The sequence below is a fragment of the Diadema setosum genome, chromosome 17, assembly GCF_964275005.1.
Source record: "Diadema setosum chromosome 17, eeDiaSeto1, whole genome shotgun sequence".
Classification (NCBI taxonomy): domain Eukaryota; kingdom Metazoa; phylum Echinodermata; class Echinoidea; order Diadematoida; family Diadematidae; genus Diadema; species Diadema setosum.
The window spans coordinates 2,289,560-2,316,738 of NC_092701.1; the positions used below are offsets into that span (position 1 = coordinate 2,289,560).

Here is a 27,179-nt window from a genome sequence, read left to right on the forward strand (position 1 = left end):
ACTTTCTTCAGGAGAGCGTTTATAAGATTTTTTTTTTTTTCTCCGAGCGTGTTGGGGCTCTCGCTCAGACTGTGCCATTGCGCAACTCACTCTGCGCAGTTTTTCCTCGGTAAAAGGTCAAACATGGTGCGCGCAAGGCATTGTGACGTCACATTAACAGTGTTTGCGATCGCGGTTGCGTTTATAAGATTTTTGAAACACTGATTCTACAGAAACACTGTTTGTAAACGCACTATTTTGTGCGTTTACAAACAGTGTTTCAAAACACTGTTTCAAATCACGGCGAGCGTTTATAAGAATTTTTTTCGAGCTAGAATCACTGTTTGGCCAGAAACAGAAAAAGAAAAATCTTATAAACGCACCCTTAGTTCTTCTCAGGTGATGTGATGGGCAAAACTACGCTTTATCACGTGATCAGCTCTTGACCAATCCTATAGCAAGATTCTTAGAAGTGGAATATAATATACAAATGATGCACAGGATAGAGTGCGTTAGTGTAGGCGTATAGTGCACTCGAGGGTATTTACAATTGTGAAACATGCACGAGGCGAAGCCGATTGCATGTTGCACTACATTGTAAATACCCGAGAGTGAGCTACGCCTCCACTAACGCCACGAAATAATCCTGTGCATCATTTGTTTTATAAAATGGGTCGAAAATTCGAAAACTAACAGCATTTGTCAGCGTTTTTCACGTATCTTTGTGGGTCAAGACGTCCGAGGATGTTCGTCCCAAACATTTACGCACGTCGCACTCGGAAATCCCGCACATGTAAGTACTGTACGTATAAGCTTATACGTACGCCACATTATTGTTGTGCACAAGAAAGGCCGGCTGGCAACCTGAACGAGAAGTTGTTTACAGGATTGACAGCGCGTATGGTAGCGCGCGACGCACTTGTAACAACTGATTAAGTGCGCACTGCTAGTGTAAACATTGTGACGTCAGTGACTTTACGCTTTTTGCAAGGCCGTGCATGATAGTAAAAATTAACGCACGCACACGTGACTCATTTCAGCGCTTCCAATTGGCTACATTCTTGAACCCATTTTATAATATAAATTATATTCCACATACTAAGAATGTTGCAATAGGATTGGTCTAGAGCTCATCACGTGATGAAGCGTAGTTTTGCCGATCACATCACCTGAGAAGAAAAGTTCGTTACACTCTATGTTGATAGTCCCTTTTGTTTCGCTGATCTCTACACAGTCCACACAGTCCTAACGCAAGATGAGTACGCGCGAAATAAAAGTGCGTTGCACTGTGGACTATCATGTGACCTAGGTCACTTGATAGTACACAGTGCAACGCACTTTCACTTCGGTGCCGCGCGGTGCGCGCAGCAAATTCATTGTTTTGTCATCTACGCGCACACGTAGCCTAAGCCCTATATAAGGATACCTAAAGACAGTTAAATCGGTTTCACATGTGGAATAAAATGGGAATTTCTAGAACCCTAGATGTGGAATATAAAGCAAATAATCAACTGTTAGTTTCAGGCAATCTCGGCGATCTGAATGTGTACACTATCTTTCCTCAGCTGCGCTTCGGAAAGATAGCTACATCCAGATCGCCTCGGAAGTGATAGTTTGTCCCATCACCTTCACCAACGTTGATTATTTGCTTAATACATTAATAGTGAATTTACTATCGGATATTATTCTACTCTACATACATAATTGTACCTTCCTGTTCTATTCTTCTCTCTTTATCCTATCCATCCTATCAAAAGTGATTTAGATTCAAACTCATTTTGGGCAAACACAAGTACGGTATACAGTACATAATTTAGTGAGAAATTAAGCAGACGTATTTATAGTATCTTCAGTGCATTCCCATAATAACGAAGTCCTCGGGTCTGGCTGTTTTCTTTTGTTGATTAAAATTTTGTTATAGTAAAACGGTAAAATATATAAAGATATAGAGATGATAATTTTTGGACCTAAATTTCTACTTCATCGCAAGCAGATTTTCATTTTTATAAATTACCGTATGGCCCTATTCGTTATAATTGGAGTGCACTGTATGTACACGTATATATCACATAAGGAAGCTGCACTTTAGATGACGATGTGATGTAAAGTACTGTGAAATGATTTAAAGTTAAAAAGAGGCTATACAAAATGGAAGTACCATATTGTATATTTTCTCTTCTTTGATAAGATTAAAATTTTTATGAAGTTAACCTTTTCAGCTTCCTGAGTTTCGTCCAGGAGAGGCCAAACACAGTCTTTAGCTCCAGCAATTCTTGTGGACGAATGCAAATGCCAGAGGGCCCCAAGATATCTCGCAGGTTGTTTTTCAAAGACAACTCTTGTCTTAAATGGATGGTTTCCTGTCCCAGTGATATTTCCTGTCTTATGCTGCTCACCAGCTTTGTCCGACTACGGACTGTAGTTCTGGAGCATTCACTGCTTGGAACAGTGGCACGTGGAAGCCTCTTTACTGTGATAGGCTGGAAGTGAAACGTACAATGTATGCAAAAGAAGATTAGATGTGTTATTATTGCATTGTGCACATTCAAAACAGCAGATATCTAATGTCAAATATTTCCCAGGTGTGGCATTCAATGTATAAAGTATATGATATGTGCTGTTATCTGCAGCTCTCAGAAAGTGCTTACAAAACCAATTAGCAAATGCAAAGTTTGCCAAAGAAATTCTTGATTTCCCAAACTTTTGAGCCAGTTTTTGTTTGTAATTAGAAGACATATTCACATATTCATGAAATCTTACCGTCTCCATGTATCACACTGTTTTATTTTAGTTATTTAATGTTACATTGAACCATCAATGGCATTTGCAAGTTTTGAGTTTGAATAAATCGAAATTTTCTTTACCTTTCAAACTTTGGATGTCAGAGGTAAATATAGGCTCCAATTTTTTTTTTTTTTGTCTTTCCTGGGTTTTTTTTTTGTGTGTGTGTTTGTTTGTTTTTTTTTTGTGTGTGTGTGTGCATCAGGGGGGGGGGGGTTAAAAAGGAAAAATACATTCCAAATATACTCAATGTATTATTGTACGTGTAAGTAATGAGTGTCTATCAGATCTTTTTCAGGTACCATTGCCAATTACATATCATGAAAAGGTCTTTGCTCTTACCTTTCCACGTCCAGGGATGGTTGCAGTGAGCCGATCACGGGATTTTGCAAACTGATCCCGAATGAAATTGGTGGCTGCGTGCTGCAGTTCTTGCTCCGGAATTGAATTTGTATACATGTGTTTTGCATACGGGTGATCTTTTTCAATGTGGTGGCAAGTGTGAAAGGTTGACTGGGTGTAGTGAAGAGATTGTTTACAGTGTGTGCATTGAACATGTAGATTCTTTATGAGTGCATGTATGTAGTCTGCTGGTTTACGAGTCTGTGAGAAATGAATATGTACACTACACACTGGGCATTCAATGGACACTTTAGAGAAGAGAGCAGACATGCAGTCTGCACAAAAAAGGTGATTACAAGGTGTTTCAATAGGATGTGATAAAACACCATGACAAAGACTGCAGATTAAAAAAGTAAAAGATTCATTAACATGAAAGTGTCCTTCATCGATCAAATTTGACTGTCCCTGAACCTGGCCCTGTGATTGCTGAGATTGAGATGCCAGCTGCATGATGTGCGATGTGGGGGTTGGCCGGGGATTTGGTGGCCGACCACCCACCTTCCTTTTTTTCGGCCTACCACCTTGTTGAGACAGTGTGAACAAGTCACAAGTTGTACACTTCGATGTACGTTTATGTCCTTCCAGTTGTTTTTAGGCTGCCATGAAGTTGTCTTGTCAGTGACCACTCTACAATAGCATGAAGAGCAAAATAAAGGAGGATGAACATCTGGCAGATCAGTTGAAACATCAAGATCAAATTTGCTGTCCACTACTCGTGCATAGTCAAGCACTTTGTATCCATAATTATTTTTTCTTTTAGTGGTGTCCAACCTTTCGCCACAAAACCGACACAAAGACTGCACCCGACGCCTATGTTCATCCATGACTCACTTCTTCCTTTGTGCTGTATTATGTCGCGGTGTTCATACCACTACCAGCGCAGCCGTCCTAACCAGGGGCGCTCCGTTGAACATTCAGTGCAATGTGTGCCGTGCGTGGTACCAGATCAGAGGAGCTTGTGCGTCGCGTTCGGGCTGGTAGCACCCATCGATGAGTGTCAGCCTTGATCGAACAAAAATTCTAGCTAGTAGGATGGACAGAATTGTATCGCTTCTTGTCAGAAATCCAAAACCACACTTTCAAAACTGCAAGAACTGATTCATAACGATTAGAAAAGCACATAGAAATTGTAGATAGGATGGTGTATAATTATAAGGTGTGAATCTACGTAGGGTCGCCGGACACGAAGAAAAAGCGTACACCAGACAAATAGCTGGCTCAGGCTAAATAGCCCGACCCCCCCCCCCCCCCACCCCCCCCCGGACCCGTAGCCGTTCCGTGCGTAATTACTGGTTCGCTAGCTGCTGCAAATGGCTAAGCAATCTAGCTTGCACCAAAGAGATTTTCCCGGAGGAGAAAAATATTTTTGGCTTGCACGCTTGCACCAGCTGGTGTGTGTGCGTGGTGTCCACTATGGAACGCCATGTGTTCAAATTCATGAATTCTTCCTTGAGGTGTTTTCATTGCAATGCCGCCCTCCCTCCATCGATCGACGTACTAGTATCAATCATCAGGAACGTATGTGTTGCAAATATGGCCGGTGTCACGTTTTCAAGGAAAAGTGTGTGTGATGGGGGTGGGGGGGGAGGAGGAGGGGGAGGGGAGGGAGGAGGGGGAAGGGGGGACTTATCAAGGCAAAAAACTGAAGAGAGCAAGAGCACAAGTAGTCAAGACTTCAAATCAAGCAAAACAGTCTTGACAAGTGCAAAGTCATGTAACCAAATGAACAAGTTTGGCACGGAACAGAAAAAAACCAAATCAGCTGGAAAAATCAAAAGGTAAATACAGTATTGTCACATACATAGATCCAAAGTAATTACACTCCAGATTAAACCAAAAGAGCCTTACCATAAAAAAAACAAAATTATAACCTTTTATAATTACTGAAATTACAATTCTACATGTGGTATATATTAAACTTGAACTACATGGAAGAAAAAGGAGAAATCAAAGAAATGATACTAATACTAATACCCCAATCTCGACGAAGAATCGCCCTAGACATGACTTTAAAAATACATACTGTATAAGTAAATTTAAAAAAATAACTTTGGATTTATGAGAATGCAATCTACACATACATAAAAGGAAAAATTATTCCTCATACTAAGTACATACATGTAACTATTACACACTACTCCTGGAATTATCTGAAAAGTGAAAATGCAATTGCAATGACCACACGATATAGCAAATCAGTTCCCATCAATACAATTTTAACATGTACAGTGGTCTCCCATTATAATGAGCATTGGCACGAGGTCTCATCACAACAAGGTAATCACCGTAGACCCAAATTGCAATCCTCCATTGCACCGCATTATTTTGGAATGCTAACACAAGGTTTCACCACAACAAGCACACCTTCCTGGCCCAAAAGACCTCGCCACGAGAGTCCACTGAATCTTAAATAACTAAGCAGCGAATTAGACCCAAAAGTAGAAAAAAAAATATTTTGGAAAATATACTCGTGCCACACTCTAAGAAAAAAAGGTTCTCAAATGGTTCTCGTCGGCTCCAAAATGGTTCTCATCAGATGGTTCTCGCAAAATGGTTCCGATGAGCACCTATAAATGGTTCCCAATCGAAATGGTTCCGTTCGTCACCATTTGCTAGTATGCGATCCAGTCCCCGAGTGTTATTTGTGGTACTCCTGCAGGTCAAACAATATCTTTAGGTCCACTTTCATTTTTCCCCTTGCTGTATATTCGAATGCCAGATGTGAAAATCACCAAAACTGTGGTATTGGTACAAAAATATTGTATGTGTTTCTACTGCTGTGATAATAAAAAGTACATATTGTTTTTATCGTAGACTAATGACTTCTCTTGGCTGCGTGCCAACTGACAGCAGCTAGCTGCCACCATCCAATTTTAGCGCTCGATCAGATATGCGTACGCGTAAACGTACACATACTAGTACTGCATTGTAGGACTTATGTAACCGCGGCGGCACGCGCCGCGGCTATATGTAGTCCTGTGCTGCCTGCCTGCGCCTATGCAAACCTACCACCGCACAGCGGCAGAGTGCCAATGCAATACCCATGCATGCAGCGCAGCATGATGCAGCAGACGGCTAGCTAACCACTTTAGTGTAGACACTAACACACATAACACATCACACCCATAACGAGCGGCACCCGGTAACGTTTAGACATTAATTTTGACAAAGTGGACTGGAAACGTGTCACTGTCAATTCCATTTTCGCCATGGCAGTCATCACAATTTAGGAGAAGAGGTAAGATTTTTTAGTTTTAATGTGGTTTTATCTCATTTTTAGATGACATTCGTTGGTACAAAATCAAGTTAGAATGTTACGTGTTAGGCCCCTACTGTTAGATTCATCACTCAGTTTTCGTTTTCAGTCAGTGATTAACCTTTTAGATCCTAATGTTAGATCTAATTTGATCGAAGCTGCTATCTTGTGTAATGTTTACCAGGTACAGTAGATCCAGATCTAACAATAACATGTTAGGCCTGACACTTCTCCCAATTAGAAATTTGGCATACCGGTAGCAATGGCTCATGGGCTAGCCCGAACAGACGCCGTGCGGGGCCGGAGCATGGCTGTCACGTTTTTACAGCGACTGGGCAGGGCTAAGACGGCCTAAGTTACTTAGCTAGGTATGCATGTAACGTTTAGACATTTCTATGCCTACTAAAAATAGAGTCTACTGACTCCGAAACATAGCCCAAACGCCGAACGCAAAGATAACTGTGTACAAGGAGCGCCCCGGGGTAAGGTCTATACCGTCTAACCAATAAGGAAATTTGTTCTATATTCGCACTTAGGCCCCTATATGTTATAACTGTCAGTGTTAACGTTAGAGCCAATAGAGGTCTGTCTACAGCCCAGTAGGCCTAACTGTTAGGTCAAAATCTCTTCAGTATGTTTTCAGGCTTGTTCTAAGTAACGAGTCACGTCATGTAATGTCGTGTTCTGTTTATCGAATTAATATAGCAATGACATTGTTTTATTAACGCGGTGTAGGTCTATTGTATCTTTCAATTCATATATAAGGGAAGTGGACACACCAACAAGCACAGAAACCAGGGAACAAGTAACTCTGGCCGGGACAATGAAGCAGTACGTACGTGTTCAGGTCGCTGGTGCGGTTAGGGAAAAAGGTAGACTCTACATTGATCAGAGAGACAGCCCGTGACAGACCGTTGACAACATCGGCCAGAACCGTAGGCTTAACACTAGCCAAGAATGAGGTGGGCGGCCACAAGAATTCATCGATCAGAATAAGAGCCCGGGATAGCCCATTTGCAGCATCAGCCAGAACCCTGGGCTAGTCAAGAATGAGCTGTGTGGCTGAGACGTTACATCGATCAGAATGACAGCCTGTGATAGCCCGTTGACAGCATCAAACAGAACCGATGGGCTAGTCAAGAATGAGCTAGGTGACCAAAAGAATACATCGATCAGAATGACAATTTTAGCCCTATAGCCCGTTGACAGCATCGACCAGAAACCTACGCTAGCCAAGAATGAGCTGAGTTAAAGAAAAAACACTGATGCTGCCAGAGAAAACCTTTGAGAAATATGTAGATGGGGTAGGTAAGTCCGTTTGCATTGACTTATAGTGTATTTTATAGCTGCTCTTTCAGAATCTGCCGTCAACCAAATATTCATGTCAGGCGACTGACTGATACTGATCCCAGTATAGTATTTGCAACTTACAATGTACCAGTGATAATGTTTCACTATAATTTGCATTTAACAGCTTTCAATCAACTGTATGGGGGGGGGGGGGGGGGTAGACATAATGAGATCAGACCAGATGCCAATCTGAGAAGTGGAGTCATTCATAGTTCTAAACTTTAAAAGCACAAACGGAAAATGCTCTTTATACTTCTCCAGTCATTGTGTAGTCGATTTCTGCACACTTTTAAAGTTTGCACCTAGACTGGTAAAACTTATTGCATTTATACCCACGCAGGAATTACATATTGTGTTGAGAATTGAAGATTATGTAATTTATTTCAAAGCACTGATGCACCTCTTGTCACCAGTTTGTATTGCTTTTGCAGAAATACAAAATGTGTATGTACTTGGTGGTGGTGTTTAAAAGACTGTTGGCAAATTTGGTGAACAAAATGACAAATGCTAACAACATATTATTGTCATAGGCAGGTTATAGGACAGCAAATTCAAACTTCAGCTTTAGGCCTGCATTGTATATAAGTTTACTCTAATGAATTTGTTGCTCTGCTTTAAAAAAAAAAAGTGTAAATGAAGAGTTTGTTCGCAAAAAACCGATAAGTCCATATTTGCCAAATGGAGATATTTGCGATTAAAGGTCAAGAAATATAAAGAAAACAATAAGAAAATGTTTGCTTCTTTTGACAATAACTTCAAAAATGTACCTTTATATGTAGTAACCAATATATAATTTAAAAGGTATTATTTTGTACTTTATGACAGAGACCGTACCTCAAAATCTTAAAAAATGGACTTATCGGTTTTTGCTATCAAACTCTTCAAATTTTTATCGATTCCCAATGTTATATATTTTAGTTCATGGTTGAGGAATTTTGTTCATTCATGCTTGTGAAACTGTGTGGGTGTGGTATCCTAGCTCTTTTCCCCTTTGGATTCTTATTATCCTTCTCATTATAAAACAATGTGTTCTTTTCTTTTCTTTTCTTTTCTTTTGTGTGTGTTTTCGTAGGACATGCTGTAAATTGTCAGAAGTCATGATTAACCTGAATTGATACTCTTCTTGTATTTGCAGTTGTATAGATGTGTCTATGGTGCTTTCAAATTGCAGAACAACAACAACAACAAAAAAGGTCACTCGTATACAAACAAAGATAAGTCAATTCAAGTACTCGACGTTATGAATGTGAAGTGAAGTGAAGCGAAGAAGTGTAAAGCTTATCCTATCCCAAGTATCATACCAGCAATATAATATGTGTTTTCTGTGACAATACCAAAGGTCCTGTTTAATGGAATTATTTTCCTGCCCTTTGTAGTTGCTTTTAGGACAATAATATGCGTTAAAAAAAAAAAAAAAACAAACAAACAAACAACACCGAACAAACTAGCAAATATGTGGAAAAAGTTCCTTATACTACTTAAAGGGGATGGCTAGTAACCGATCAGTGGGAATCAGTGGGAATGCTGAGGGATGATTGTTCCTATATCCTTGTGGGATTCATTTAAGAGTACATTATATATCTACTGTTGTGTGAAAATTATTTGCTTCAGAACGGTCTCATATTCAAGTAATGTGCAGGTTAATGCCCCGTCACTGACCAGGGACGCTTACATGGAAACATTAAACTGCACATTACTTGAATTTGAGACCATTCTGAAGCAAATAGTTTTCACACAAGAATAGATATATAATGTACTCTTAAATGAATCCCACAAGGATTGGAACAATCATCCCTCAGCAATCCCACTGATTCCCACTGACCGTGCAGTTACTAGCCATCCCCTTTAAGCAGGTAATGTACTTGACTTCTGCCTATCTTAAGACTTACACAATTACTGTATCTCATCCATGCAGGAATTATTTCACAGAGAATTAGAAATTTTGTTATGTATTTCAAAAGCCTGATGCACCTCTTGCTGTTTCATATCATCTGTACAGAGATGTGTGATGGTGTTTCAAGAACTGCTCGGTACACAAATGACAAATATTGTGGGAAAAATTAGTGAACAAATGAAAATATTTTGTCAAGAATATTTGACAGATTATAACATGACAAATACAAACCTCAACTTTAGATTGTGAAAGTGAAGGTAAATAAATACATTTCTGCGAATTTGTGAAAGAGCAAATTTCTATCGTGTTCAGTTATTGAGTAATGTTTCATGAAAAAATATTGGTGAATGTCATGTACATGTATTCATGCTTGTGAAAGTGTGTGTGCATGGGTGTGTTATCCTTGCTCTTTTTTTTTCTAGTGTCAATGATAATGTATGATATGCTGATGTATTGCTAATATACATGTTTTGAACGTATGTTTGACTGATCAGATGAAATTCAGATGAATTCATTTCATTTCAAATGAGTTTGTGATGCACATTTTTTCAATGCAGATAGGTAATGTACCTTTAAGAATGGTGCCAGTGAAGCACCTTACCAGCACTGCATGTGAAACACACCAAAAATACACAGACATCAATTCACATACTACATTCTAAGAAAAAAAAAAAGGGTTCTTTTGAGCACCATTAAATGGTTCTCAGCACTGTCACAATAGCGACACCTTTTTTGGAGCCTGTGAGAACCTTTTTTAAATGGTGCCTGTCAGCACCTTTTAACATTGGTGCCCATTAGAACCTTTTTCAATGAAATGGTTCCCATGAGCACCTTTTGAAAAGAGTCAAAAAGGTGCCCATCTTTAGTCAAAAAGGTGCCCATGGGCACCTTTTAAATGGTACTCACGAGCACCATTTCATCGGGAAAAAGGTTCTAATGGGCACCTTTTGCAAAAGGTGCCGACAAGCACCATTTAGAAAAGGTTCTCACGAGCACCTAAAAGGGTGTCGCTATTGTGACAGTGCTGAGAACCATTTAATGGTGCTCAAAAGAACCTTTTTTTCTAAGAGTGCATGGCAACACAATAAAATACATACTAATGTACACTGTACAAGTATACAAATATGAAAAATAAAACGTACAACACTTATACAATACATGTATGTGGTTTTAAAACTTAACATCCATCTACTTTTCTACAAATACATGTCACATTGATCAAAAGATGAGAAAAACAATTAAAAACAAGTCAGAAAACTTTGGAACCAAAATTTGTAAACCAAAAAAAGTTCTGCCATCAATAAGGAGTCACTAACCTACACAAAGTGTTTGAAGTGTATATACATGTCTCAAATTCATAAAAGTCAGAGCTTATTCTTTATTTTGATCATGAGAGATCATGTCCTCACTAAACAAAGACAAGCTTTCCTTCCTTATCCTGTAAGCTAGTTTGCTGGGTACAAGAAGAAGGGCTTCCTTCCCGCGTCTTTCAACTGCTTTAGTTGGTCCATTTTTTCCTTTCGCATCTGTAGAATGCGTCGTGAAAAGTCCTCTGACACGTAGATCTTGCTTCCTCTGAAGGAGCCCTCGGCTTTAAGCTTGGATATGCACGCTTTTCTCACCCTCTCCTTGGTCGCATACGACGAGAAAGCGACGTGGATAATTCTTGGCTTCGTATTCCCTGTACCACTCAGCTCGCGTACTGTAGGGGTGCGGTGAGACCGTTCGATAGCATACTCATCCACACCAACAAAATCGGTAAGGAACGACTTCACGGTTTCATAGCAGTTCTCCCTGGGAACTTCTGGGATACCATGCAATACCAGATTACTCCGTCTTGCACGATTTTCTAGGTCATCGATCTTCAACAGCATGTCATCCTTCTCCTTCTTCAACTTTTTCACTTCCTCTGTAACTGTATCCAGCTGGATACAGCAAGCACTGATTTTCTCCTCGTTGGCATTCGTTTTTAGCGCTATTTCTTCGAGCCTGTTTATTATCAACGAGTCTATACGCTCCTCCAGTTTGTAGAATTTGTCTAGGAAGGAAGCGAACCAGTCCGGCGGGGGCGAGCTAGCTGCGTCGCCCGGCCCAGCGGGCTGCGACACCATCGGAGTGTCGTCAACTACGTCAACGGCGCTCGCTTTCTTCGGCGGAGCAAATTTTCCCTTTTCAGGGGATCAAGATGTCGCTTCACTGACATGATTGCAATCAAACTGTCCTACAAATGAATACTGACAATACTACTCACTGTATATAATCACCAAGACTTCTCTCCAGCAAATATTTGGTAAAATATAGCGAACTAAGTGAGAACCATGCTTTCAGAACAAAGGGTGAGAGCGCCCTCCGGGAAGGGGGGACTTAACATTTTTCTTGTCACTTCCGGGTTTCATCAGCTGACAAGTAAAATAAATAAATTAATTACTAGTAATAAATACGGAGTAGATGAAGAAAAAATAGAGAAGCACTCTGAGAGCGCAGACCTCCGCCAAGCAGCTCATTTCCATCACTGATCTTGCGGCCTTGCCGCGCTCACACTTCATGTTTGTTTGTTGTTGTTGTTATTTTTTTTTTTCTAGTGCCACTCCCGGGTAGAAAAATAAAAAAGGGGGGTAGGTGGGGGGGGGGGGGGGCAAAGTGGTGGCATCCTGCAACCACTGTATTCCTGTGCAGGTCCTATGGTGCAACCCCCCCCCCCCCCCCCCCCCCACCGGCCCTGGCAAATGTCGCAAGCGCCCGGCACTGATCAAAGGTTTAAAGGGAACACAACTCAAAGAGTAATGTGGATTGAGTGAAAGCAGCAACTTCAGTAGAATTCATCAGAGAAAGTTTGAGAAAAATCGGACAATCGATGCAAAAAAAAAAGTTTTGAATTTTAACGTTTTTGTGTTGGAACCGCTGGATGAGGAGACTATAGAGGTTATGCCGTATGAGTGGACAACAATTATACAAAGATACTGAATATAAAGAAAATCCCATAAAATTAATTTTTCATGAGAATTACATATTCCATCAACATGATACACTGTACTGACATGTCATGGGTAGCAATTTTCCCCGTGCTTTCTGAAAGCGGCTATAGTCAAGTGTTCTTTCATAATGGTATTATAGAAAAGTAAATATTTTGTGGAATTTTTCTTTTTTTTTTCTTTTTTCTTTTTTGATATTTTCTTTTTATTGTTGTCCACTGCGTCATATTAGTCTCCTCAAATACAGCCAGCGGTTCCAAAACCAAAATTTGAATTTATAACTTTTGCATCCATTGGCCGATTTTCGTCAAAATTTCACCGATGTGTATCGACTCGATGTGTATACTATTAATGTTGCTACTTTCACCCAATCCACATCGCTCTTTGGGTTTGGTAACCACCGATGATGAGATCATTATCGTCACTGATCAGCGTTTTTTCTTTGCAAAGTAAAATCTATTGATCAGAGGTTTCCAACTCTGTATGAACTAAACAAAACCTCTTTTCCCTAGTTTAACTTTGCATGCACAGCTTGAAATCTCTGATCCATAGTTTCATCATTGCACGCACAGCTCGAAACCGCCTATCACGGCATTTTTACTTTTATTTACTATGATGTATATTTTATTTTCTGCTGCACGTGCGAAGAAAAGCTCAGAGTCACCATAACTTGCTGCACGCAGTGTGAGGATAAGGGACGCGGCCTCACCAAGGTGTAGGCCCTATTTAGTGATATTTTCTTATGTTTGCTCGCATTTCAATACCCATACTTTAGGTGACATAAGAAAACAAAACAAAAAACTCTGTCGTTGGCATTCTTCTTCTTCTCCTGATTAAGTCTGCCTCCTCCAATAAGCTAAAGATTCTTGCAGACTGTGTTATTTGCATTACGATGACAGTTTTTATTTGCAGAGTATATATTTACAAGCACATGACAAATAAATATGAAGAGCAAAGACTAGTCATTGTCATTGTTATGTTCATTGATGACCCATTGTCGTTGCCAGTGTCATTTCTAACTATAGACTTGTGTATATAGAGTACCAAAACAAAAATGTATCGTTTATGGGGAACTATACGGGGTTTACAAAATAATCATTGCCATCGCTGCTATTCGTGGAACGGTCTTGTCCATGTCAAAGAGGGTATGATCCGCTTATTGTATTATTCAACAGTATTGTGAATGGCACTCAGCATGCCGTGGATTTGAAAGAAAAAGGGACTTCTTGATAGTGTAGGTTTCACTAATATTCTCTTTGGAATATCAAACGCGGGACATGACACTATCAACGGTGACTTATTAGAGGCTACTGGATGTTGACCTGTATTATGAAGTAGGCTATACCTATTCTTATAATGACACACAGTGTATAGGAGAGAATGGGTTAAGTGGGACAAAAATTGTGGTTTGATAATTTTTTTTTCAAACTTTTTGGTTATCCAGAATGAAGAGTTGCTACCATGCTTCATACCCTACGAATCTCATATAATGTGTTAGTATTGATTGATTTATTTTTTTTAGGAGTCTGAATGGGGTATCTTGGGCCACCCCCTGGGGGAAGAAATGCAATGGAACACAAGCGTTTGGGGCAAAGAGGGACAAACAGCAACTACCAGCTACAGTATTCAGTATGCAGATGTGTATGTGTGTATCAAGTGTGTGTGTGTGTGTGTGTGTGTGTGTGTGTTTGTGTGCAAACGTGATATATCCATTAAAGTCCATCATAATTACAAAGTTTATTAATGCAAAGTGGAACTCGGCCTACTTTGCTAAGTGCCTGAAGATTACTATGCAATATGTAGAATCCAGATAGCATTTTACATCTGGATGAAAAAGAGCATTAATACACAAAAGTGTCATAATCTTGTACTCCATGCAAAATAATCCTTTTTTCTAGCTTTCAGTATTTATTGAAACGATAATGTAACATACCAAAGATTACAATACAGCATCACAGATAATTAAACACGTATACAGCCATGATTTTGTGATTTCGAACACGTATAAACCAGTCCTATACCAATCACAAAACAAGGTTGTTTTGACAAAAGTATATCTTGTAAATTTGTCTAAAGTTTACAGTTATTCTCAAACAGGGGATTGATAGAGAACACTGACCAGTTTTCATAGTGGGTTCCCAATGTCCCCCTCTTTTGGGCTATCTAGAACTCTGTTTTTTGCTTACATTTTACCAAGGCAAAAAAAAAAAAAATCAAAAGCTAAATTTACGTCTTGGAATTTACACATGTATGGTAGTGAAATTTCAAACAGATTAAACTTCCCAGCAGAGTTGTTGCAGAACTTTTATGTGCTATCTATAGTCCTCTGATGCCAAATGCCTAAAGTGGATAAGACCTGAAAGGTATACACATGGAATTTAAAACTTTTTTGAGATATGGGAGTAGGATTTTTTATGAACTTATAATCGAGAATTATTTGATTCAATGAAATCCTATAAAGTATTCGCTTTTAGGTGTTGAATAAGCAATGGGAGGGTGCCAAGATGCCTGTCCCTTTTTCGAGAAAACTTTCTTTCTTTTTTTTTCATTTCAGTACTGTAATTCAACAATCTGGTGAACACTTTTGTTGGAATATCTGGAAATTTGTCAATTACAGAAGTGTGGCAAGTTGGAAGGAGACAAAGCAGAAGGATTTGGGAGGGGATAAGCCCTATTCCCCCTCCCACACGAGGGATATTCTATATATTTTTCTTGTTGCAGTTAAACGTTTTGGTGCACACATTTTGTGGCATATTTTGTAAAACTGTCTATGTTCAAAGTGTAGCCATATAGTCTACTATATCCATTGGGGGGGGGGGGAGCAGGGAGAAGACGTGGGAGAGTGCCATCCCCACCCTTCCCGTATACGAGGGAGCTTTTGCCTTTAATAAGTTGAAAATTAGATATCTCGTATATATACTATGCGTATAGATTGATGAATATTGGGGAAATTATATTTAAAATATGCTCTGGGGGAAGTGAACGAGGAAAGGGGTTAATAAAAAGGAATATTCCCATTGTGCTTTAGGGAAGTTTTGGGTTTTCGGAATATAAGTGATAATTAGTCTTGTGCACTCAGAATTATTTCTTTTTTAATCTGAAAAGTGTGCTAAGTCCGTGCAGGGAAAGGGGCACAGAGGGGGAGTTTTTGGGAGGGGGTATCCCCCTCCCAAGCAAGAGAGTGTTTGAAATTTTTGAAAATTCAACGATGTGGTGGTGCACGCTATGAGTGAAATATTTTAAAGATTATGATCTTACTTGATAAAAGGTTGAAAGAGAGACCCGCTTCAGGCACATGCATGGATATACACGCAATTTTTCATTTTATATCATACATCCTTTCATCTTATGTTGATTGATGATATGACCTTTAATCAATGACCAAGTGCGTGCATTTAATATCTTTTATTACTGCTGTATAATAGTCAAATGTGTGGCAACTCAATAGTGCCTATACTTGCATGGTCCTCCTTTTACAGGAATGGTCTAGTATTGATGGAGATGAGGATTGGGCTTTAACTTTTTGCGAGATACCAACAAACCACTTATGAAATAATGCAGAGCATACCATTCTAAGAGGAATTCAAAGGGGTTTTTATTTGGGGGGGGTGAAAATCGGTTTTTGGAATGGCTGAGACATCCAAAAACATAGTAAAACAAGTGCTATAGTAATAAAAGGTGGGACCCACCTTTTATTAGGATCGCTCTCTTTTGGATATCTCAGCCATTTCAAAACCAGTTTTCATCAACGATAAACATTGAATTCCTCATATAACAATATAATTATCCTCTTTCTCATTTTCTCACAAAAAAAAAAAAAAAATGTTAGAAACCTGAAGTTAAGTCTCAACGAAAAGTAAATACAGTACAATCCCTTCAATATCAGATACCCTATGTCACAACTCCCTTTGTTTTTTTTTCCCCTTCTGATCTCCACCACCCTCTTGTTTTGATTTCTCATCTCAGCCCTTTATTCTGCAATATATTGTACAATATTTTTTAACTCATGCATGTACACAAGAGTACAGTGTATTATGTTATTTTGGTTACTGCTCGTTATTCCGAAGGCTCTTTATTCCTAATATTCGTTATTCCGAAGGTTCATTGTTCCGAATTTCATTTTCGGATTAACCAATCTTCGGAATAACGAACCTTCGGAATACGCCACAAATTTTCGGTCCATGAACGAACCCTTTTTCATTTTCGGATTAACGAACCCCTAGGTATAGGGAATTGCGTGTTTCGGATTAACGACCCTTCGGAAAAACGACCCTTTGGAATAGCGAATCTTCGGAATAACGAACAGCACCCGTTATTTGGGGACTTTGTTTAACATGTTTTAACACAAATAGGCCTACATATTTTCATGTGATACATACACCTGCTTCAATTTGAATGAAATAATAAAAAATGTACAAAGCAATGAACATTACATCGTTCACAAGGGGTTCATGCTAAATTGAGTTGTAAAAATGTAATATCAAACTAAAATGAAATTGAATTGAATTGAAATGAATTGAATTGAATTGAATTGAATTGAATTGAATCGAATCGAATTGAATTGAATTGAATTGAATTAATGTGAAGTGAAATGAATTGAATTGAATTTATCACGTTACTTCAGAATTCTGAAAAATACATACAGTACATGTAGTATGGGGGCAGCATGTTGCATATTTGTCGAGAGAGGGCTCACTTTGTTGCTAGCTTGCAGTGCTGGATCTTGCTGCCAGTGCCGTTGGTGCCGTATCAATGTGCAGCTAGCTACGTACACCCGTGCGTGGCCCACCGTTACGCCTTTCACACACGTCACACAAGTACAACAACACATTGCACGTACTAAGCACTCCGTTTTATGTGTACGTACCAGCCGAGAGGTGGACTGACGTCGACTGCCCACGAGAATTCCGAGAACAAAATCTAAATCTACGTGCTTTTTGTGGCGGGCATTGTCATTGACAGTCTTTCCAGTCAAAAGTCACTGTGTTTTTGTGTTGTAGAATATCACTTCAAGATAAATTTTAATGGACATGGCCCCGCGGCTCAGCTGACGTGAGTATTCGAGAACATTTTTCGGCGACCACAAACGAGCGAAGCACAGGCCACACAGCTCGCCTCAGCCACAGCAGGGAAGCCGGCCGGACGGTTACTACAACCAGCCCGAACGCGAAGCGCAGCGTAAACTGTGTACAACGGGGCGCTCTGGGGTTAGCCGGGCCGGACGGAAGCAACACAATGACGAGTACACATACCATACCAACATCAACAAGAACTGTAACAGAAGAAACCAGAGCTTCAGTAAGTATGTAAACTAGTTCCACTTGAAACTTCCGATATAACTATTCCGATGTCGTAAGATTATATATAGCTAGGCAAGACTTCTTCGTGTACTGTAAACTAAAAGTGGAAATTTTCGCGGTGTTGAAATTTTCGCGCATTTCGCGCAACCAGAAACTAGCGCGAAAATAAAAACACGCGAATATTTTTGCTTGCCATACGTTCCTGTGCGTGATGTCTTGATTCCGCGGAATTAAAAACACGCGAAACTCTTCTGACCCGCCCTAGCGCGAAAAATTAGTCGCGCGAAAATATCCACTTTTACAGTATACCAGTTCGGGAAACCCACTCACAAGGGGGGCCCCTCCTTATAAGTAACCCGTCCCCCTTATAAGTAACCCCGTCCCCCTTATAAGTAACCCCCGGGGCACCCCTTATAAGGAGTCTCCACGCTTTTTTGCAATGCAACGCGAAAATGAAAGGACTGCGGCAATTCGCTTGATTATGTCCATAAAGCTTCACAAGTTTCCTAGTTACGAAATTTGAGCAAAATCGGTTCGAGGCATCATATCTAAAATCATGGATTTAAATGTGATGTCAAACGACCCATGCGAATGCTGAAATGCGAGCAATTACTGGCGTGAGTGTCGCCAGGCGCGGCGGCACGGCAATGCTTGAGTGCAGACGTGGCGACTGAGTACGGAGACTTTCGTTCATTCAGGTGTCTTTAAATGAAGGAAAAATAACAAAAGTATTCACGAAATAGTCAACCACCTACCTTTGCAATTGGTATGCCATATACAAAAGGATATGTTCCCATAGGGTTGTCCAGTTGAAGTCGTCCCTAAACAAAAATTTTAAGTTGAAACTTGCAAGTTTCGCCGATGAAGCTTGAAATTTCCAACAGCTCCCACATTCAGCAAGTTGTTCAGCTCAGCTGCGCTGAACAACTTGCTGAATGCGGGAGCTGTGACACTCACGCCAGTAATCGCTCGCATTTCAGCATTCGCATGGGTCGTTTGACATCGCATTTAAATCCATGATTTTAGATATGATGCCTCGAACCGATTTTGCTCAAATTTCGTGAGTAACTAGGAAACTTGTGAAGCTTTATGGACATAATCAAGTGAATTGCCGCAGTCCTTTCATTTTCGTGTTGCATTGCAAAAAGCGTGGAGACTCCTTATAAGGGGTGCCCCGCGGGTTACTTATAAGGGGGACGGGGTTACTTATAAGGGGGACGGGTTACTTATAAGGAGGGGCCCCCCTTGTGAGTGGGTTTCCCGAACTTATACTGTTCACAACACCCCTGACTTGACAGGCTTAGTACGGAGGAGAGCGATAACGTCAAAAAAAAAAAAAAGACTCCTCCAGATAGACGGATCTTTTTGTCAAGGGCCAACGGCACAGGGGGTGCGCTGGTGTTAAATTGCGCGGAGAGAGAAGTATGGGGTCTAGATCTAGTTGCTTTGCTCCTGTGGACCTGGATGTATAATTGTAGCCCAGGTTGCTGCTTTAAAGGAGTCCTTGTTTGTGATGTCGGAGACTGTTGTTGATGGGAGTGAGTCCCAGTCTGTGATTGTTCTTGACTAATCTTGGGATAAACTAACAAAGCCCAGTCGCTGTACGTAGCTGTATTCGCACAGCGTACTAACAGCGTCTGCGAGTCTGGTCGGGCTAGGGATAAACGAGTATTTACAGTGTATAGCAGTTTTTGTTCGTGGCGATTGGATGAGCTTGTACAGTTGATGATTTCTGGAGAACCCTTCGGACGGGATGCAGGGCTTTTCGAATTGGGATGGATAGGCGACCCGCAAGCGCTTCGCGGAATGTGGTAATGCGGCCTACTCTGCAGCTCTGCGTCGATGTTTCAGCAGCTCCCAGCCCAGCTCATGCTTCATGTTTGTTACATGTACAAAATGTACACTGCTGTGTCTAGAGTAGTCACCTCTAACAAAACGCGCTACTCTGTTCTGCACTGCTTCCAACCTGTCCAAGACCCTGTTTACAGTGCGAGGCATGGCCGAGCCTGCCTTCATTTCGGTGTAAACGCGCAAAAGGCCAAATGCGGGGCCAAAATTGGCCGAGCATTTGGCCTCGCTCTGGAGGTGGTCTCGGCCGCGGCTCGGCCGCGGCCGAGCCCTGCTTTTTCTCAGTGTAAACGCAAACTGGGCCAAATGCGCTGCCAATTTTAGTCTGGCTTCCAAACCCGCTGCCCGTACTATTTCGCTGTTCAGGATATTGACCCCCTTAACGTCAAAAACTAGTATAGTTTAAGGTGGTTTTGTCCTGCAAAGGATTTTCCTTCAGCAAAGGCCTTTGCCCGAACTTCGACTTCGTCGCCACAGAATTCAGTTGGCAAAGGGTCTGAAAACCAGACTATACCAAATTGCGTTTGTTTACAAGCATAGCGCCACTACGACAAAATATTGAAAGGTTTGAATTAAAAGCGCAGCCGAGCCCGGCAGTGTAAACGGACAAACTTGCGGGGCTCGGCCTCGCAATTGAGGCTGGGCTTGGCCGCGGCTCGGCCGCGGCTCGGCCCAGCCCCGCACTGTAACGGGGTCTATCAGAGTCTGAGTGTGGGGGGTCCCAGACTGTTGAACAGTAATCTAATAATGGTCTTACAAGAGTCTTATATGTCTATCTTTGATTCTATCAGTATTGTTGCAATCATGAAGGTTTCGCCTCTAATAGAAATCCTACAACTCTGTTGGATTTAGCACATGTTCTGTCGACGTGTGCATTCCAAGACAAATCTGATGATACAGCAAGTGTATATCAACCCCCGGGTATCTGTGACACTTTGTCTCTGTCACTGTGCTGTTGTTATGTGAATACTTCCATACCCCCCCCCCCCCCCCCCCCCCGCTATATGCTTTATGTAAACTTACACTAAGTTTTAAATTAAGTAAGTTTTACATGAATAAGTTTACTAGCCTAGGTGGCTTTGGGATTTAATAGGATTAGAGTTCACTCAGTTTAGCCTTTAGGATTAGGGTTAGGGAATAGAGTTTTAGGGTAGGCCCTAACATTGATCTCGGTGTCCTAGGGAAATGCAGACTTCAGAGGAAGCTCACACCATGGACCTACAGGTCCATGCTCACACAATGTACAATGTCGTCTGTGTAAATAATAGTGGGGGGTAGGGCCTACAAATTGTGTATATGTGACTCTGCACCTCAAAACAAACACAAAGTCGCCAGACATGAATTTTTAGTTAAGACCATATTCTGAAAGAGCAGACTTTAAGCTTTAAAATGATATATAACTCAAATCAAATGGACTCTCCTAACCTATCTAAATATTGGGAAGAAAGCACAAACTCAGGAAAAGTGTGAAATGAGAAGAGGCTCTGAAGTACAGTGTCTATTCAAGCGCTTAATCTTTACCAAACCGTGCTGGCTGTGCGATGAATGGGACAAAAAACAGGAAGTAAACCACCGGAGTAACAACAATGAAGAGATTATCAGATTGAACTGAAATTAAGCATGCCTCATTAACACATTCTGTCCATAATTAATGCCAACTTTCAAAGCAGTAGCACTATCCTTTCATAAGTTATTAGAGTTGAAAGTGAAGAGTATGGACAAGGTTTTTCAGAAATGAAAAAGGGATTCTAAAGACACACCTAATCACACTGTTCTACCAAAAATGTTCGAGATAAACTGCTAAAGAAATACATTTTCCTGCCCGTTTTATGATACCAAACTTTAGCATAATGTAAAAGAAGACCCGCTCTTTCAGAAAATATGAAAAAGTCAAGTTCGGCTAGGTTGACCCATTTCACTTATTTTCAGTCCTCACGCAAAATCAGTGTGTGCGACTTTATGTTCGTTTTGAGGTGCACGGTCACATATGCATATAAATGGAAGTCTTTCCGAGTTGGCAAGTGCAGTTGAAGAGCCGTGTATTAATGTAAATGTCCAGAGTAAATTTAAGTTAGACTCTGCCATACAAGGTTGTAAGTACTAAAATTAAAGTTAGACAGTTTAGACGGTTATTAAGAATCATGTCTATTTAGCTCGAGCTATCAGTATCAGCTCAGTTCATCACTGTTGCCTTTCTAAGTCTGGGTCTAAACTTATTCATGTTACTTAATTTATACATGAAACGCATAGCAGGGGGTACATAGGGAAGTCTTGCCGCCAACTCCTTTCACCAACTGTTCACAAAAGAATGGGCTGGATTTCTAAACCACCGCTCAGAATTGCCGAAGGATTGGAATGCCCTGTCAAGCAATATCAAACTGACAAACAGATTCGCAAGTTTGATACATTTAACGAAGCGCTCGCTCCAGCGTCGTCGCTTCTGTGGTGATTATTTATAGGCAAGGAAGCCATTTGCGCGAAGGTGGTTGATCTAAAAATAGGTGGTTGATGAGTTTACTATACTGTATTTATCTCAGTCTGGGAAATCTGCTTGTGAGAGGGGCTCCTGCTCATATGGGTCCCTCCTGATCCTCACGAGTATCCCGGCTATGCTCATAAGGCCCTCAGGGTGAGATGCTTATGAGGCCCCCTGTTTACTTACAAGTGTATCATCAGCATCCATCTCACCTGACATTACAACTGTATATGGCAAGTTTGTACAGTGATTGTTTGTAATACACATGTTCACTCTCCATGATGAAAAGTGCACCAAAAAAATTCTACCCGCGCTTTTTGAAAAAAACTTGAGTTTCAATCAACTGATTTGCAGCAACCCACCAAAACATGGGCGCCAGCAGGTTTGCTTAATGCAGGGCTGCCACACCTACATTGGCCTAATTGTACTGGTGACTTGTCTCCATCAGGTCCCCAACCAGCTTCCTCTTCTATGTGCTTGGCATTCTCAACGTTGAGAAAAAGTAGAGGAGTGATTGGGTGGCACGTGTATATTCTATGCATCCAACCTCAACTGGATACTATGCCACTTTCCATCCACTTTCACTACTTTTTGTCTCAAGTCCAGCATACAATGTACAATGTACTTTGACATATTTGTGTTGTATTCATGGGCCATACAGTGTTCTCTTCAGGACTGTGGAATGGTCAGTTCATGTGAAACCAACCTTGCCTTCTTTGACCAAGCTACCAAATATGGGTGCATGCTGCTAATCAGAATCTCACTGAGGAAGGTTATTTGCTCTAGATAGTATACTTTGTGTTACAATGTAAATTCTGTGCACATTCATCTTCCATTCCCTTGCCTGACCAAGGAGTCTGCTTGTTTTGGCCTTGTTTTCTTGTCTGGCCCAGATTGAACTCCAACCTTCATGAAGGGGATCATGATTTGAGAATTTGTTGGTTTTGTTTCAACATTGCTTTGTCCTTACCATGGCAATCTACAGGCCATCACACAGCACTGTCACTCGAGCCCTCCTTGTGCCTCCAAGTATCCAAGCCTTCTTCCAAATAGACCTGGCAATTGAAACAAATTGTTGAAGTGAACCCTTCTTCCCACACCTATGGCATTTCTCACTCTCCGTTTTTCCCAGATTCTTCAAGTTGTATGGAAGAGGGAAGAACATCGTACATGACTCACAACAGGAGTTAGCCTGATTCCATTCTCCAGATGTCGTTCCACAACAAGAACTGTGGTTCCACACACTTCCATCAACACCATGCTCCCTGCTGCACAAGCCCCACTGCTTTCGCCATACTTTTTTCTCTTCCTTACACATGATCTAGTCAGACGTCTTCTCCTACCTTGTTTTGTTACTCGCTGGTAACTCTGCTTGTCTGCACAGGTCCCATCATTTCTAGCTCTGTCTCAATTGAGATACAATTGAGATACCATCTCCTTTACCTCTTGTTGGGCATTCCATTTCCTTCATTTGTGAATGCCTGGCATAGTACCCTTGACAAACTGGTCAGATACAATGTATATTCTAAATTCTAATATCTAATAAATTCCCCCAACGTGGAACTTATATTTTATGCCCAGGCTTTCCTAAAGATGTACATATACCACATGGTTATTTGCTCTTTCATTATTCTAGAAGTGAAAAGTGTGAACTCTTGATGCGATGAAAAATTTGTTTGGATGTGTGCATTTTATCCAATAATGTTTATTCCTGCTGCAATCTTTATCTGTCTTTACATTCGTCAACTATTATACAGCCGACAGTTACTCTGAAGCTTCGCAAGCCAAAGAATAAGAAAAAGGTCAACTGGAAAACTGGGGTGGTCGACAATGAACACATGGGCAAGAAGAAATCAAAGTGTAAGTATGCCTAGGAATGTTCAGCGACAAGGGAGGGGGAGCAATATTCCAGTATAAGATTTTAAAATTTCACTGAACTGGTACTTGCAGCCCAGACAAAATGTTAACTCTTTATGTGCCATGGTGTAAACACCCTGTGTGAAACGTTATTCTGAGACAGCAATGTACAATGTAGGCATGCTTTTGGAAAACATTCTTTATAGATGTCAAACACATGTAATTCTTGCAGATTTTTGTTACCCTGGGCATGTACTGAGGAAAGTTGTAGTTGTAGAGAAAATGCCAAGCTTTGCTTTAATGTACATGTAAAGTGTATGATAAAATCTATTATTTCTTTTCTTTCTCATGACCAGTAGCTACATTACTGTACAGCTGTAGAGGTATGACTTTTGCACACAAAATAGTGACAGAAACTGAAAATTGACTCGCAAATCCAGTAGGAGCTACTGCTTAGTTAATCACCACATAAAATTCAAGTTACAAGTGACAGGAATGGAACCGTGAGGAACGCGTTCTCTGTACTGTAGCATTTGGCGATTTATCGATCGGTTTGGGCAGGTGAATGTCTTTTTAATAGCAGAATATATAGAAAGTTGGCACGCCGTTGACTGATTCAGGCATGCAAAGATGGCACATAAAGAGTTTATCGAGAAGCAAAGATTATTTACTTGTGATTGCTGGCAATCTTTGTAGCACAGAACTATTCAGCCAAGGTTTTATTTTATACATGTATTCCATTTAAACATTTTAGAGGGAATATGTTTTATAGATTTAATTTTAATTTATAGATTTAAGGATAAAGACTGAAATTATTTCATCAAGGATCCTGGATTTAAGTTCATTTGATTTCTGATGATGTGATAGGGGCTTTGTGAATAAAGACAGGTTTGCAATGTTTTGATTTTCATTAGAATTACAATTGCTGTATGCAGTCGCTGTGATTTTAATAGTGCATTTTTCTGTAGTGGCCCACTCTTGAAAAAGTATTGCTTTCTTCTTCATTCAAAGTTTCTGTACAGCCAAAGCTGTGTTGTGTACAGTATGTACATGTACATGTATGTACATTGTTCAATGAAAATCAAGCATAGCTTTGTTTGTTTGTTTGTTTGTTTGTTTGTTTTTTAATGGCTTGTCATAGCCCCACTTGAAAGGGGGAATCATTAGGGAATTTAATTTGAAGTTAGGAAGAGAGATTGCAAAACTAATAGACTTTTGTCCTCAAATATGCATGATTGCTATGCAGACATGTCTTAGCAAATTTCATACCCATCTTTTTGCTGATATACAATACAGGTACAGCTGATTTGCTCTCATGATGTTCTCTTGATTTCAAACAGGTTGCTGTATATATGAAAAGAAACGGATGTTTGGAGAGAGCTCATCCAGCAGTGAAGGCGAGTCTGATGACGACTGTAAGCTGTGTCGGCGACAACAGAAAGGCAACTACCAGAAGCACAAAGGGCAATGCTGTGATGGCCAGCCACATACTGCCGATGGAAGTGACTGAAGTGATTAATGGACATTGACCTACACAGAAATACATCTAAACAACAACAACAACAACAACAAAAAGGAAAAGTGTCTGTTGTGAAAGTTTCATTACCAAGTGACAATGATTCTGTTCAATGTGTTTTGGTGCAGATGAAGTCAGATGTCACACTATTCACTAAAAATGTTCAGAAAACACTGAAGCAAAGAAAGGATACAGGTGATTGTAGCTTCTTCAGTTTGTATTTTGCTGTTTTTAGCTCCTTTTGTGACCGATTCCTCCATGATGCTTCAATAGAATAAAGAGCAGAACTAGCTCAGTATTGTATGTGTATTGTAACAGCTTTTTCGTCTCGGTATTTATTAGTACTGATGTGTTTCATACTGAGAGGTATTTAATTAAGTGTTGTTATTTACTGAATACTCTCTGTAACACATCCCTTTGATGGTGCAATTTCTTTCTATACCCACAAAGTTGATGAAGGGATTATGTTTTGGGGATAATCTGTATGTCTGTTAGTCCATTTGTCTGTATGTCCTGGTACTTGTTTAACCTATAAATTAAGAAATGAGCAGAGAAAAAAAAAACTTTTTCAAAATATTTTGTGAAGCACAGAAAGTGCTGATTAGATTTTGGACATACAATTGTAGTCCTTGAAGGTCAAAATGGAGAACTTTCATGAAACTTACGTGTATCATTTTCTATCCCCAAGTTAAAACAGGATGATGAAATCATACACAAGTGTGGATTGTTATGGGTGAAATGTAAAACTTTGCCTCCCTCCCCCACCTCCCTCCCCCCCCCCCCCCAAAAAAAAAAAATAAATAAATAAATAAATAATAATAATAATGATAATGCCTCTGGCGACATTTTGTGGCGGAGGCATAAAAATGATGAATTCCCTTGTAATCCAGCAGGGAATTTCCAGTTGTATTGATATGGTATGAAGGATGGAAATAGATGGATAGATGACGAGATGAAATGTTAATAAAATTTGTAGGTCAAGTGTCACTGAATTTCCTCAACGAATGTCATTTTCCAGGCATAACTTTGGGTAGGAAAGTCAAATGTGAACTAGCTTTTATGAGAATGATATAAACTGGGAAGCAAGTCAAGCTTTCAGTTTGAAAGTCAGGATTAGTGAGTTTCATCTAATCAGTGAAGTTGTTCAGCTTTTTTTTCTTTACACAGATCTCATCCATGCCTACAATAACATACTGTGTTTGATTCCAAAAGAATAACAAACTAAGTGTCAACAACTTCCTAAGTTGTCCTAATACTGCAGTATTTCCCCAGTATTATATTTTGAACATTGGGATGTGTCAGACCATGGACCCTTGAATGCATGGTCAGACTACAGAGTGTATATTACGGAATGAGAAATACATGTGGGTGTAATCCCTTTCCAAGAGAAATGTGTTTGTATATGGTAGCAGTGGAAGCCAGTTTCGCTATTTAGACAGTACAGTGTAGGATATGCAGATTGACCCATATATATTTGAGTTGATATTGAGTATCATACAGCTTTTATGCTCTGTAAGATTCTTTAATTGAGTGTTGAGAAATGAGTCC

General features: G+C 40.2%; 1 protein-coding gene across 1 annotated transcript; it reads left to right on the plus strand.

Annotated features, from left to right (window-relative positions):
- Positions 1–17,512: 17,512 nt before the first annotated feature.
- On the plus strand, positions 17,513–26,422 carry LOC140240830 (uncharacterized). The gene is made up of 3 exons (XM_072320600.1): positions 17,513–17,932; positions 24,016–24,118; positions 25,456–26,422. Exons 1-3 carry the CDS (start codon positions 17,870–17,872, stop codon positions 25,623–25,625), a joined length of 336 nt encoding a protein of 111 aa, XP_072176701.1. The 5' UTR covers positions 17,513–17,869; the 3' UTR covers positions 25,626–26,422.
- Positions 26,423–27,179: the final 757 nt, after the last annotated feature.

What these genes read in the sequence shown, in the direction of transcription:
- LOC140240830 (XM_072320600.1), top strand. Translation starts at nt 17,870, where the DNA reads ATGACGAGTACACATACCATACCAACATCAACAAGAACTGTAACAGAA. An exon ending in CAGAAGAAACCAGAGCTTCA is followed by an intron (nt 17,933 to 24,015) that starts GTAAGTATGTAA and finishes ACTATTATACAG; the next exon opens with CCGACAGTTACTCTGAAGCT. An exon ending in GGGCAAGAAGAAATCAAAGT is followed by an intron (nt 24,119 to 25,455) that starts GTAAGTATGCCT and finishes GATTTCAAACAG; the next exon opens with GTTGCTGTATATATGAAAAG.